Here is a 15,410-nt window from a genome sequence, read left to right on the forward strand (position 1 = left end):
GTCTGAAACGAGTCATCCCCCCAAGAACACCGCCAGCTCCGGTGTGGAACCTCAATGTAGTCCTCACCAGACTGATGGGACCACCATTTGAGCCACTACACTCGTGTGAACTACAATTCCTAACGTGGAAAGTAGCTTTCCTGATTGCTATTACGTCACTGAGGCGTGTCAGTGAGCTACAAGCGCTCACAATACAAGAGCCATTTATTCAAATTCATCCGAATAGGGTAGTGCTACGTACTAACCCCAAATTCCTTCCAAAGGTGGTGTCACAGTTTCATCTCAACCAAACTATAGACTTGCCGGCATTCTTCCAAAACCCGCAAACGGTAGCGGAAAGAATGCTTCATACGTTAGACGTACGGAGGGCGTTGATGTACTACATAGATAGGACACAACACTTTAGGAAAACAAAACAGCTTTTTGTTGCCTTCTCACCACAACACAAAGGCAACCCGATTTCCAAAGCAGGAATAGCCAGATGGATTGTTAAGTGCATCCAAATCTGTTATCACAAGGCCAAGCGCACTTTAACAATACCCCCAAGGGCGCACTCCACACGCAAATTGGGGGCATCCATGGCTTTCCTAGGGAACATTCCTTTAGAGGACATTTGCAGAGCAGCCACGTGGATTACACCACATACCTTTACAAAACACTACTGTGTTGACGTGCATTCCAAGCAGCAAGCTGCTGTAGGACAGGCTGTTCTCAAAACACTCTTTCAGGTTTCTGCAGCTGGCACGGGCAACCGCCGCTGATGGAGGGACTGCTATATATTCTATGCTAAGATATGAATTTAGCAGCCCACATGCCTCGAACTGAATATGCTACTTACCAGTATGCATCTGTTCTTGGCATGTAGGGCTGCTAACATTCATATCGCCCACCCTCCTCCCCGGTGCCTGTCGCAGCTGCAGATATACTATTGTATTCAGTCATTAGCATGGACATCATTTACACTTTACACTCCATCTTCTGCCACAATGGCGAAAAACAATCTGGGGATGGAGCCGATGCCCATGCGCACTGTAGTCCAGGGGAGGAGCCACCTATCTCAGGACACTTCGAAGACTCTTCCAGGACAACAATGTGCGATCATCCGGACCCAACACTAGGCGGCGATCTAATGCTAAGATATGAATGTTAGCAGCCCTACATGCCAAGAACAGATGCATACTGGTAAGTAGCATATTCATTAATCTCCCCCCCCCCCCTCTCCCCCCCACCCCCACTGGAAGAATCAGAGTCTGATACTAGTGCATGAACAAACTATGTTGAATGGTTCCTTACAATAACTATCTTTTGGAAACATGTGGGCGCAAGGGATGGTACTGGTGGGTTTGTACTTTGAGAAACGTAAGAATGAATGTATGCACAATACTGGATTTATGTCTGTGTGCCATATAAACTGCACTGTCATTGAAACATCATACGAAATGTTCAATAAAAATTGTTTAAAAAAAACACTGCCCCAGTGCTGCTCTAAAAAGCACTAGATCACAATGCAGTAACAATCCAGAAATCAGCCTCCTTTTCTATTACTCACTGACTGCTTGCCTTTGACCCTACACAGTGCTCCGCTGCCTTTTTTGGCTTGGTTCACACTATACAAATAGCACATACATACATACTTAAATACTTGCTATACACTAAATAGCAATATCCTTTGTCATCTAAATAAAAAATATTATTTTATTGATGATCTCTCTTTCCTCCATAAACATTGCATGTTCTGTTTCCTACTGGTTTATATGCTCTTAATATTCCTAAGAAAAAAGGAAAGTTGTAAATAAATTGGCAGATCCAAGTATGCACTTTGACAGATCAAAAAGGAATTATATCATTTTTATAGTTTACTTTTCTGTGTATGTCCGTTCCTAAATTTGAAATTGTTTATGCTGTTAAGGTTGCAATTACAACCACATTCTTTGTTTTTACATTTTTCATACATTGTGGTATGTTGCTATTCTTTGATTTCTTTCCTGTGTTTTATATTATTTTAGGGTGTGCTGATGGTTGGACCTCCGGGGACTGGTAAAACCATGCTGGCAAAAGCTGTTGCCACAGAATGTGGAACAACCTTTTTCAACGTTTCTTCTTCTACACTGACATCTAAATACAGGGGAGAGTCTGAAAAATTAGTGCGTCTGTTGTTTGAAATGGTAAATAATCCTGTAAAGAATATTTTAAATGTATTTCTTAAGGGAAAAAGGTGGCAATACGGAGATGGTAAGGCTAGAATAAATCTAATGGTAATCGGATTCATTGCATTCTGATCATATGTGTAATACTCAGTGCCTATATTTTAGCTACAAATGAAAAAAGAACAGATGATGGACGGAATGCTGAACACAACAAACATTCACGCCCAGTCACAGATATTGGTTAAATTCATCATTTTTTTGCTCGCCATACTGTTCCAGTTTGAACCCAGCCATATTCAAATCAGCATTCCGTCCATCATTTGTTTGCACAGTATAGTTTAGGTACAGTACTTTTAAAATCACACTCAATTGTGTACGTTAAATGTTAGTATGTAAATGTGCACATTAAGACTAACCCATATATTGCTTTTTGTATTGTCTGTGTTACTAGTTCTTAGCCCAGATGGTTGTTAAGAGGCTAATATGTAGCTAATATATTTGCAGGATTTCCTGCCATCAGACCTCGTGTCCTGATAATGTATACATGTCCCTTGTATGTTAATACTATTACTCAAGAGTTATGTTATATGTTATATGTGGATTTATAACGCGCTCCGATAGTCAAGACTGTCCCGGCGCGGGGACGAAACTGAATCAGAGTGGAAAAGGAGTCAGCAATTCATGGATTTGAAAGAGGTGAGTTTTAAGCAGTTTTTTAAAATTGATCAGATTGGGAGCGTGTCTGAGAGCGTCTGGCAGGGCGTTCCACATTTGAGCTCCCTTTACCGTCAGAGATTGTCCACCCAGGCGAACTCTTTTAAATCTGGGGACGAGCACCTGCTTTCTGGAGGTAGATCGCAACTGACGGGTCGGGAGGTAGAGAGTGAATCTTTTGGCTAGATAGGAAGGGCACGGTCCATTGAGGGCTTTATAAACGAGGACCAAAGTTTTAAGCGCACTCTTTGGGCCACAGGAAGCCAGTGAAGCTCCTTCAACTGTTTGCGAACGCTGAGTCTCCTTGAGATGTTAAAAACGAGTCTCACCGTTGCATTCTGGACTACCTGTAGCTTTCTGATCAGGTAGTCAGGTGCCCCTATATAAAGGGCGTTTGAGTAGTCCAGACGGGAGAGCACCAGAGCTCTGGCTACCGTTTCTTTGGCCGTTTGAGGAAGAAGGGGAAAGAATTTGCGAAGAGTGGTCAGGGTTCCAAAACACGTCCCCGCCAGTCGCGAGATCTGGTCGCGAAAACATAAGTCGGCTCCAAACCACATACCCAGGTTCTTGGCTATCCCACTCTCTCCCGTTGGGCATGTTGATTCACTGGGCCAAATAGACTCCTTAAAGTCAGTGGGAAATTGGCCGTAGAGCACAATTTCTGTTTTATCCTCGTTGCATTTGAGGCAAACTCTAGCTAGCCAGGCAAATACAGAGGATAGGCATTGGCGTACTCCAGAGGTGCACAAGTTCTCCTTTTTCCAGGTGAAGAGAGGCTGGGTGTCGTCGGCGTAGGCCATAATCTTAGCACCCCAGTTCTCTGCCAGCCGGATCAGAGGAGTTAAATAAATGTTAAATAAAAGGGGACTTAAGGTCGACCCTTGGGGTACTCCAGTTTCTACCCTTCGATTAGAGGAGTGATAGGGAGGTAACCAAATCTGTTGGGTCCGGTCAGATAGGAAAGACCTGATCCATTCCAATGCCGTGCCCGAGATGCCAATGTCCTCCAGCCTAGATAGTAGCTGGAGGTGGGGCACCGTGTCGAACGCGGCAGAGAGGTCCAAAAGAATAAGGGCCGCTCTGCCTCCTCCGTCAAGGCATTCCCTGATGGCCTCTGCCATCTCCACCAATGCAGTTTCAGTACTGAAAGAGGTGCAGAAGCCTGATTGGGCCGGATGAAGAGCCTCAGAGGATTCCACGAATCTCTCAAGTTGCCGGAATGCAGCCTTCTCGCAAACTTTAGCAAGGGCTGGCAGGAGGGATATAGGCCTGTAGTTGGAGGTGATCGATGGATCTGCGGAGGTTTTTTTTATCAGAGGGAGAAGTTTGGCTTGTTTCCACTTAGAGGGCACAATTCCTAAAGTTAGGGATTCATTGAACAGGGCAGTGACCATAGGGGTAATTAATTCGGCTACTCCATTTAGGACCCTCGCAGGGCAAGGATCTATAGGTGACCCTGACTTCAGAGTTTTTAATATGGTCATATCATCTATATTTTCAACCTGAGTAAATTTGGTCTTCTCTGCTTTAGCCTTAGTTACTTGGGAAAGTGAAGGAGGAGGTGGTTGGTAAATTAAGGCTAGATCAGATTGCGGGGCAAGTGGCTGGTCAGGGTTATTCAGACTGTCTTGAATTTTTTGAATTTTCTCGATGAAAAAAGTGGATAGTTGCTCGCACCAGTCTGTGGAGGACGGAACTGAAGTCTTCTCTGCTACCGGAGCAGTAAAGCTTTTAACTATGGAGAAAATTTCACGACTGTTTTTAGCTTTTTGAATTAAACAGTATTAATAATCCTACAGGCAAACAGTAGTATTTATGTATTAGCATATTGAAAACTGCCCAAATGAGTTGAATCTTCTGAGCACTCCACTCACTCAAAGGCCACAATGACTCATATTTTTACAGCATATCATGCTTGAGTCCAGTGCAGAGCTGTACTCTCCAAATCCTATTTAAGTCTATTTTTCACCTTATGTACTTTGAAATTTACTTGAAAGGTTCCCTATCCAATCAATAAAAGTACAAATGCTCAAAATAGCAACATCCACTGTTTTTATATCAGCCAAACATTGTTTCACCTCCCTGTTCTTTTTTTACTCATAAAGTCAGTTTTTGTTATAAATTGCCAACATATGGTGAAAAAATATCAAGGAACTATGGCTGTGATGTTTGCTTGGGGTGTCTTCTTGATTCTGACTCCATCAACGTCTCTCCCTATCTCACCCTATGTTGTGACAATCTGCAATGAGATGTGTAGCATTGAGGAGCAGAAGATCTATGTCCGGGCATACACATGTGTTGACATTGAGAGGGTCAGAGATTTTTAGGTTGACAACCTTTGAATTCTGTGGGATAATTCGATGTTGCAAGTTCCTCATCTCTGAGTCTCTCCCTCTTCTGCCAGAACTGTATAATCATATATTCTGATACCAGGATAAGAATTGTTCCTCCTGCAGCACCAATCTCTCCACAGTAAACCAAACCACCTCCGCAGCCTTCTTCGTAAGTTTCTGGGCCTCTTCTGCGTCAGGAGGATGTCATGCCTAGAGAGGAGCATAGTCGAGAAACCAGGGAAAGATTACAATCTTGCCCATCTTGCAAGAAATGCAGCGAAGATGATCCAGAACATACGTCTTGATGCAGCAATAATGATTCTCACCATTCTGAGCCGTACAGTGAAAGGAGAAGAGGACAGCACAGGTCTTCCTTTCCTTAGTCGTGTTCTTCAAATAAGTTTAATCTTCAGGTTCTCCACTCCAGAAGTCAGCACTAAAATATTTTTTTCAAGCATCTAGACAAATTGTTCTGTTGGTCCCTGATTGATTGTAATTCATGATGGAAACCTTCACAAACGCTTTTTCAGTTTGGGAAGCAGAGAGTCATCTGGAAAAGAAAATCAGAACTGCTAGGGTTCTGAAAGATTTCATACAAGCTGATTCCTTAGTAGTACCAGCAGCTGAAAAAGAAATTTAAGACAGCTGGCTTGACATCTCTACATCTGCGGGAGAAGGAAAACAGAAGCTGGTATGCCTTCAGCAAGAAGATTTGCCATCTGTAAGCATTGCTAAAGCTGCCAGTTATTCTGCTTTGTTAAGCCACTATGACCTTTTTCTTTTGGATTCAGTGAGTCAATTACCGGACTGGAATGGGGCGACTTCATGGAGGTGGCCAAGGAAGGAACTGTAACACCTCATGGCATAATTGGTGTAGCAAAGGACACTGCAGACCTAGGTCATGCAGAATTTTGCCATGGAGTGTTCATGAGGCATTATTCGTGGCTTAGACTAACATCGCTAACACCCACAAGCTTAGCAAAAGATATTTAAGTTATCATCCAATGGTTCTTTTGGGTTGAATGAGGAGCTCCGTGAAAACATATTTTGATGTCTTTGGCCTGTAAAAGCTAAAGAAATTTCTGTTTGAATTATTTGCAAAGGGTAAACAACACTCACATGCATCTTTTTCTGATGAAGCAGAAAGGGCGATGCTTTCAGGAACTAAAGTCTTTTGTGGAAGAGGTAGCAGTCAGCTGCCTTCAGATGCCTCAAGAAGGACCCAACAAAATAGTGACTCTATCACCCTGACACCACTGATGAGTACCCCGGTGGGTGGGAGTATTTCCAGTCATCTCTTGGCATGACAGGAGATTACAAAAGACATATGGGCGATAGATACTGTGTGGAATAGGTACAAAATCAGATGTTCTAGTTCTCATCCTCCAATTTCAACAAAGGGCTCAAATTCTATAGGTCTGCCTAGCTGATTCAAGAAACCTTGACCTTCAAGAAACCCCGTCTTGTTCACAAGTTGGAAATTCCTACTTTCAGAGGAGAAAACTGGAAAAAGCTGGGCTGAGACACTGACAAGCAGCTACCTCACAGTGACACCAGAGTGCTCCTCTGATTTGAACACAGAAGTGCGTGTCTGTATATAATACCAGCATCCATGCTTCTATGCCGAGGCCTCAGCCAGGCTGACATTGTTCATCCTCTTGTGATAGCTGTGTCGCCTTATGGACGAGCAACAACATTTGCACAATGTATATTTAGGCCTTGTACTAAATGTTTAAGGTGTCATGATAGTGTGCCTACGAAGTGGAAATGTAAGCAATGTGGCTTCAGAGAAAAAAATCCTGCACTGTCACACAAGCAAATGTGTGCCAAAAGTCTTTGTGTAAAAAAGAAGGCAACTTAAGAAACGTGTGCATGTAAAATGGCAGTGTTTCTTCCCGGGCTTAACCCATCCACGTGACACCAACCACTCAATGTAAGTCGGCTAAAGCTATCCAACACTAATTAAAAAAAATGGTACGTGATATATATAAATATATACATATTAAAGAGGCTAAACATTTTAAAAGGCAATTGTACTGTTTGACGCAAAATCCTTCAGTAAGCCATAATTAAAAATATAAAAAACACAAAAGAGGAATTGAACCCAATATTAATTTCTTCATAATATTAGTTGATTTTATCTACAGTCTAATTGCCAAGCATAGGAACCTGCGGCGTGATTAACATGATTCAATAATCAGGAAATTTGCAGCAGCGTAACTCTGTAAATAATTTACTTACATGCTGGTTGCAAGCGATCTGAAGATGCACCATTCTAACTTGTCTGCCACGTTTACAGTTTTTTTTCTGTAGCAGTTAACTGCATAGTGTAACTTAAACATGGTCAACATAGCTGATGTGGTGCTGAAGTCCTTTCACAATGAAAGGGAGCGCGACCAATCCAAAATGATTGCCCCTTACCAGAAGTGGAATACCCCAGGGACAGCTGATCCAAACCTGCTAAAAAAGAAGCCGCTATGATGGAATGGAATTTTCATAATTTCAGTAAAAATCTGCACTTCAATCGTATGTGCATAAAACGAAAATACACATTGCTTTATTCCAATAGTGTTATTTGGAGAATCCACTATTATTTTGATTTAAAACCCATTTGTATGTGAGCTGATATAGCCATTTATAAGGAGAAGTACTTTAAATGTTTACCTTTTTTGCTACAATGTATCTAGAGCGAAATAGGTGCAAAGACTTTATTGGATTTTACATGAGCAGAAGATTATGTTGCAGTAGGTTAGAATATTATTTGTTAATGTGTGTGGTTTTAGACATGAGATATTAAGTGATTAGTGCAAGTCAAGGGAGAATCCCTGGAAACACTCAATTCTATTGTATAAGTATATACCTTCACACTCATACACACCAGAAGAATATGGGACGTACACAGTATCGATTTCCACACTAGAATGAACGTTCACAGACTTTTTATTGTTAAAAAATTAATACAATAAGAACACAAATTTATGCACAAATCAATAAAATTTAAGAAAAGATTTCCTGAAAAATGTTACATAAAATACAATGTAATTCAATACAATGCAATTCACAATTTCTAAAAGAAGGAGAGAAAGATACTACAATACATCAAAAAATCATATTCAATACATGAAAGAGAAGACTCAGAAGATTACATTCATGATTTACATAATATCTAGACAATAGAAACCCCCAACTAATAGTGGCCAACACGTTATCTCGCCACTCCTTTTCAAATATCCAAAGGCCTCCTTACGTTCTTTTTCTGGGCTACTAACAGTATCATAGATGTATGGATATCTGTTATTCCCTGGGCTAAACTTGGATTCTAATTACAGAACTGCGTTGACGCGTTTCGGTGTCATAACTCTGGATACTTGAACACCTTCTTCAGGAATTTCCAACTCTCTGGGGTCACCGGCTTCACAAATTATTTAGGACACCCTTGCTCTTTATATGCAAGGTAGGGTATGGTACATCCACCAACACGGGTTCTTAGAATATCCGTCTGGGTATGTTCCGGCCCTTACATGTCTCTCTTCTTTAAATCTTGAGTTATCCTTTTATTAAGGTCCTTATTCCTTTTGTGGGTATTCTAATTCGGTAACTGGAACACCATAGAAGTCTCTTCCATCAATCTTACAAATGATAAAATTCTACTTGAGCGAGGCATACATTGCTTCCTCAGGAACTGGATATGTCCTTCTTTTTCTAGTAACAGCGCTTCTGCCTCGTTCCTTTCCTCTTGTCATATTAAGTGATTAGTCCAGAATCACAGAATGTTGTGTTTTTTTTAATTTATTTTTATTTGCATTTTTCAAACTCAACATACAGGCAAGAAGACAGCAGCAATTTCACTTCTTTCCCCCCCCCCACACCCCCATAAAGTCCAAAGATTTCTTCACAGTTCGGAGATTTGAATACCCAGTGCCCTGTGACACCCATCTTGGTCATCTTGTTGCTCCTCATCCATACCATCAGCATCAAAATTCTCACCGTGGCCCTTACCTAGACCCCCCTCCCCTACATCCCTCCCTCCAACCCGTGATGGTGTCGCCACTTGGACCAAACTTTTTGAAATTTCTTGGGGCATCCCCTCGCTTTGTAAGTCACTCTCTCGGCTGCCATATACAGGTCCAGTCCCCTTCGCCATTCCTCCAGTCCCGGAGGTTCCGGTGCCCCCCAATACTTATCAATGTCCTTTTTCGCTACCACTTGGGCCAGGACGAGGAAAATGGTGAGTGGGTGTGTCAGATCCACCTCGGTGGTCATACCTAGCAATGCCAACTTGGGGTCCCGGGGAATCGGAGCCCCCAAAACTTCCTCCAGCTCCCTGAAGACCTGTGCCCAATAGGTTTGGATTATGTCACATGCCCAGATCGTGTGGTACAAATCCCCATCACATTGGTGGCATCTTAGACACCCGGGTCGTCCACTTTCCCCATTTTACTAAGTTGCAGTCTGTCATAATAGGTCCTATGGAGCACATTAAACTGAATAAGATGCAGTCTCGACTTGATCGCCACCTCCCGGAGATGCATCAGCGCTATTGCCCAATCCAGGTCCTCCATCTCACCCACCTCTGCCTCCCACCTCTCTCTAAGTTTTGCCAGGTCACCCAGCATATTGTTCGTCAAGGTTTTGTAGGTTAGGGAGACCGCCTGCCCCGGTATCTGCTCCTAGAGAAGCCGTCCCTGCAACAGTGCGTATTCTGGGATGTCGGCAAGCGTGATGTTTTGGGCTCGCCATGCGTGTCTTAGTTGAATGTATTTGAAATGCTGTGTGTTATGGAGGCCAAACTCAGTTTTAAGAGCCTGGAGGGATTCAGCTCTCCCTTGGCTATCACGTCTCCTATGGTGGAGATGCCGATGTCGTCCCACCTTTGAAAGCCGCGTAGTTTGTTCAGTTCAGCTAGCCAGCGGCAGTGCCACAACGGGGTCTGTCGCGTGGGCTTCTTTTTCCACCCCATACGTTTAGTGGCCTTAGTCCATGCGGCGAGTGTGAGAGACGTCGCCGGGAGGCGCGGGGCCCTTCTAGCCACCATAAAGGTAATACATTATGTTGTGCGACGACATTTTGACTCGCTCTAGGGCATACGTCGGGTGGTCCGCCGGGGCGTGCAGCCAGTCGTTAATGGGTATCAAATGTTCAGCCCAATAGTAGGCCTCCAGGTTAGGTAGCGAGATCCCCCCACTGTACTGGTGTCTCTGGAGTGTAGGCAGGGCCACCCTGGGATGTTTGCCTAGCCAAAGAAAAGATCGTAAGTCGGCATGGATCTTAGCGAAGACTCTAGTCGGGAGTGGGTAGTATTCGTCCTGTAATGCGTAGAGAAATTTTGGTAGGGTTATCATTTTATACATGGTCGCTCGGCCCAGGAGTGTGAGTGGGAGCTGTCTCCAGCGGTCCATACCCGCCACTGCATTCAGCATGATCCGTCCCAAGTTCCTTTGGAACAATATGGTCCTATCCAGGGTTATGTATATCCCAAGGTATTGGAAGCCGTCAGCCATCGTCAACAGTCTCTCTGGTAGCCTACCCCACCGGTCCCGTCCCCCCGGGTCGTATAGAATTGATTTATGCCAATTAATTCTATGACCCGCCTGTCTCCCGTAGTGCTCTAGTTCCCGGAATAGCGGCGGGATGGTGGTCTCTGGTTTCGTTATATATAGCAAGACATCATCTGCGTAGAGTGAGATCTCTTCTTGTGTCGGATTCGTATCAGTGCCTGTAAAACCAGAGATGTCCTCATTTTGCCAGATCCGTGTTGCTAGTATTTCTATGGTGAGCGTAAAGAGGAGGGGGGACAGGGGGCAACCCTGGCGGGTGCCTCTCTGGATCTGAAACTCGCGTGAGAGCGTCTGGTTCACCCGTGCCTTCGCTTTCGGGGTAGAGTATAGGAGTTGGACCCATTTCACGAAGTTTGGCCCAAAGCCAAACCTGTGGAGGACTGCAGTAAGAAATGGCCAATGCACCGCGTCGAAAGCTTTTGCGGCGTCCAAGGAAAAGAACTAGTGAGGTTCATCTCGCCCGCACTTCCTGTAGCCAGTTATGAGTGCGTCTGAGATTCCTTTTAGTCGCCCTGTCCGGCAAGAAACCCGATTAATCGAAGTGTATGAGGTCTGGGATAACCGCCCTGAGGTGGGCTGCTAAGATGGTTGCTAATAATTTCACCTCCGTGTTGAGGAGGGAGATAGGGCGGTAGGAAGCACAGTCTTCCCGCGGCTTGCCCTCCTTATAGATCGGGACAATCGTCGCCATGACGAGGTCCGGGGGGAGCTCCCCCCCTCTTGGTATGCACCAGTAAAGAGGGCTTTAAGATGTTGTGTCAAGAGGTCCGCTGAGGGGAGGAGCCAAGCTCGCGACCGCGATGGCCGCATTGTAGCGCGGCTCCGCCAACCTTCCTGCCCAACACGCATATCCTGATAAGCATCCTGCCCCGAGACGACACACTCGGGAAGAAATGGAAAGGTGAAGCAACGCTCGTACTCACCGTCTGTCTCGGGGGCTCCTGCGAGATGCGGATCCGAAGCTGTGCCCCTGCCTGGTCCGGGGCCTCCGCAGCGTGGAGACCGGGGACTTGCCTGTGAAGGTCGGCCAGAGTGAAGGTGTCGGCGGCGGCCCCTGGTGGAGGAGAGGGGTCGGCTGGGAGAGGCCGTTGTGCGGTTCTGCCGGTGGCGACTGACCGGGCCCGGTCTGGCGGCCTGGGGGCCCTGTGGTAGGGCGCGGCCCGCCGTGGATGGGGTAAGACCGCGCAGGAGGCATACCCCCTTTGTTGCCCTGTCCGGCCATCTTGAAGCCCTGCGCCCAGACTCGGCGGGTGGCGTCCGTGGGACGGTGGCGCTGGCGGTCCCCACTTTTGGTGGCTCTCCTTTCTGCACCCAGGTTGCAATTTCTGGGGCTCGAAGGGACTCCAGCGGTGGCCTTGCTTGAGAGCCGGCTCCAGAAGATGAGGCGCGTGGAGACGCGGCTGGACCTGCAAGATGGCGACCGGCGCCCTGGGTCACGGATTTACTCTGGGCGGCGTACTTGGGTCGCTGAAGTGCACGGGGGCCTGGTCCTGTGAGCGCGAGCCCACGCTTGACGATGTTCTTGACGCCCTACAGTCTTTACGTGCAGCCATGGCCCTCGACACCTCTGTGCAAGATAGGTCTGCCGCCATTTCTGCTGGGCCGTCCCTCATGGACGCGGCTTGACTTCGAGTGTGTGCTGATTCGCCCCCCTCGGCTGCTACCAGGAGTGCTGCCGCCGTGCATCGACAAGACTGTACGCCTGCGGCCCGAATCTCCAGGTAGCTTTGATTGTGGCGGGCACGGGTGCGGGCTCCACGCTGGGGCCCGTTCCTGCTCGAATGATTGGGGAGCGATGTGGACTTTCGATTCTAACTGCCTCGGTGAGGTCCCGCTGTTACCTTGCGGGGGAGACCTCACTTTCCTGGGCGGCGAGACTGCAACCGTATTGTTTGCTGCTCCTGTTGTCGCTATTGGAAGGTCTGGACTGCCGCAAAAAGTTCTTGCTTTGCCATTTGTTGCTGGGGTCCCCTGGTTTACACCCTTGGCCCGTTTTGTTCCGATCATGTGGCCTCTCCACCTCGAAATGTTTGCTGCCCACTACTCTATTACGCATAGTAGCGATGACTAGGAAGGGACAGGGGTGAGCCGGTCTGAACCCGGAGGACTACTGGTTAACGGATGGAGATGAGGAATGCCCCCAACCACGACAAAATGGCCGATTCCTTCCAAGGCTTTTGATACCTGAGACTGTGTCGATTTCGTTTTGATGTGGTATAAATTTGTGTGAAGGCGGGGGGCAGGGGCCGAACGACTCGATTGATGGTCTCCTCTCCCCCTGGTTCTTTTCCTCTTTTTTCTCTTTTGTTTCCTTTCCCTCTCTCTAACTTTTCCTATATTTTGGGTTTCTATTTAGGGCGACAGGCACGCTGCTGGGGGGGTAGGCCGTAGCCTTCTGCAGGGGTGCAGGGTGGGGTGGGTGGGTCGGGGTCTCTTTCCTGTTCGTTTTTCCTTTAGTTCTATGGCTCTTTTGTATCCCTTCATCGGGACGCTGTGTCTGTGCGTGTCTCACATGGTGTGATAGCTGGTGGGGATAGGGGTGAACTGCTTTCATTCCACGGTATCGATTGCACATATATCATGACTTGCACTCCCTCCCCCCGATAGCGGGTCTCTCAGTCTCTCGCGCGCCTTTATCGCTGTGGGGCGCGCGCAGCAGCGCGGCGTTCTTTCTTTTTCTCTTTATAATATTTCCTCCCCCCCCCCTTTTTCCTATTACTTGGGTTAGTATAGAGGATGATTGTAACTACGTTGCTGTTCTGGTTCCTCCGTTTTGTACTGGCACAATAATTAGATGATCGATGGGCACGTGATGGGCCACGGTGGGCACTGATTTGAACAATGGCGTCTATAAGTTGATTGCTGTGAACTGCTGCTGATACCCGTTTTTATCGATGCCCTTATGTCTCGATGTTCGATTCGTGGCCCGCTATGGGAACTTAGATGACTAAAAACTGCAACTGATCCTGCTATACTTCCTATTATAAAATTAATCTTCTTTAATCCTGCGTCCAGCGGTCGTATTCAGCTTTTCTAAGATTGGACTACTCGCTTGCACAACGCTGGGCGACTGCCGGGAAACCTCCTTATTGATTTATGTGCTTATCATAATGTGTCGTGGCCGGCCTGATTGGTTTTAGGCCCGTATTTGTATGCTTCTATCTGCACAATAAAGGTTTAAAAAAAAAAAAAAAAAAAGAGGTCCGCTGAGCGCTTGAAAAATTCAGCCGGGAAACCATTCAGGCCCGGGGTTTTGCCCGGCCTCAGCTTGGCGATGGCCTCCCCGATATCGTCGGTCGTTATGTCCGCCTCCAATCCTGCCCTGGCCTCCGAGGACAGCGCCGGCAGGTCTATCTGTTCCATGTACTGTAGCGCTTCCTCGCAGGTCGCCAGGTCTGCTGCGTAGAACTGTTCATAATGAACCGCCAACGCTTCAGCTATCCCCGCGTCAGTACTAACAAGTGTCCCGTCCGCTCCGTGAACACTATCCACCCACTGAGCCGCACGCTCCTTTTTACTGAGCCACGCTAAAATTTTGCCAGACTTGTCTCCCACGTCATAGAGACGATGTAGGGTGGCAAGGGCTTGGGTCTTCGCCTCGTTGGTCACCAACTCTCTGTATTGCCTCTGGGCGTCAAGGAGTTTTCTGAGAGTCTCGACCTGTTTGGAGGTCGGATACTCCCTCTCCCACCCTAAGACAGTCTGTTCCAAGGCCGAGACCTCAGCCTGTAGTTTACGCCTTTCGTCTCCCAGTCTGCCCTGTATCCTATCTCGCAGGACCGGCTTCAGGGCTTCCCAGAAGGTGACACTCGACTCCACCGACCCCTCATTTTCCGCGATATAAACCTTAATGTCAGGCGCGAGAACACCCTGTGGGCCCCTGAGTAATATGAGAAGACCTGTTGTGTCGGATGTAGCCATCTCCAGACATCCGTGAGTCCTAAATTAGCCACCTGTCGTGATAGTGCGGTCTGGTGCCCCTCTCTACCCGGCTCCCCGGGATGGTCCTGTGCTGTACTCATTACATCATTGAAATCGCCTCCCACCACTTGTACCGTGTCCGCAGTGTCTAGTAGGATATTCGCCAACGCTGTGAGCGTTCGTGCCTGCAATTTGGGCGGTGTGTATACCGAGATTAGCGTGTATGTGCGCCTATTCCGGGTCCCCTGCACCCCAGCGTACGTCCCCTGTGTATCTATCCAGGTGCGTGTGATGCAGAATGGGGAGGTTTTTTTGATGATGACCGCCACCCCTCTGGAGTCGGAGGTATAACCCGCATGAGCCAGGACTATATGTCTACCCCTAGCAATGAAGGCACACTGAGTACCCTTGAGATGGGTTTCCTGCAGGAAGGTAACATCCGGGTCTACCCTTTTAATGTAGGCATTCACCAAACCTCTCTTGACCTTAGAGCCCAGACCATTGGCGTTCCAGGTCAGGACGCTTGTTCCCCTATCTCCCCCTGTGGATTGCCTACGGCACTCGCCATTCGAAAAAGCGGTAACTATCTGGAGTTAATCTCGGGCATGTATATGTGGTGTGGAGGTTCAAAGTGTTTCGCTGCCTCTCCCCAACTATTGTCCCCCCCCCCCCCCCAATTCTCCCTCCCCATTCCCCAACTTGAATCAACTTGGCACCCCCACTCCCGCCCCCTCCCC

The 15,410-nt window shown here is 47.0% G+C and overlaps 1 protein-coding gene across 1 annotated transcript in view; it reads left to right on the forward strand.

Moving 5' to 3' along the window:
- The window catches only part of KATNAL1 (katanin catalytic subunit A1 like 1), a 321,796-nt gene that overhangs the window by 185,974 nt on the left and 120,412 nt on the right, over window positions 1-15,410 (forward strand). Inside the window, exon 7 of the mRNA XM_086935151.1 lies at window positions 2,007-2,165. Within this exon, the coding sequence (XP_086791277.1) occupies window positions 2,007-2,165 (159 nt within the window). The remainder of the gene's footprint in view (window positions 1-2,006; window positions 2,166-15,410) is intronic.

Source organism: Lissotriton vulgaris, chromosome 8 (genome assembly GCF_964263255.1).
Source record: "Lissotriton vulgaris chromosome 8, aLisVul1.2, whole genome shotgun sequence".
NCBI classification, from domain to species: Eukaryota; Metazoa; Chordata; class Amphibia; order Caudata; family Salamandridae; genus Lissotriton; species Lissotriton vulgaris.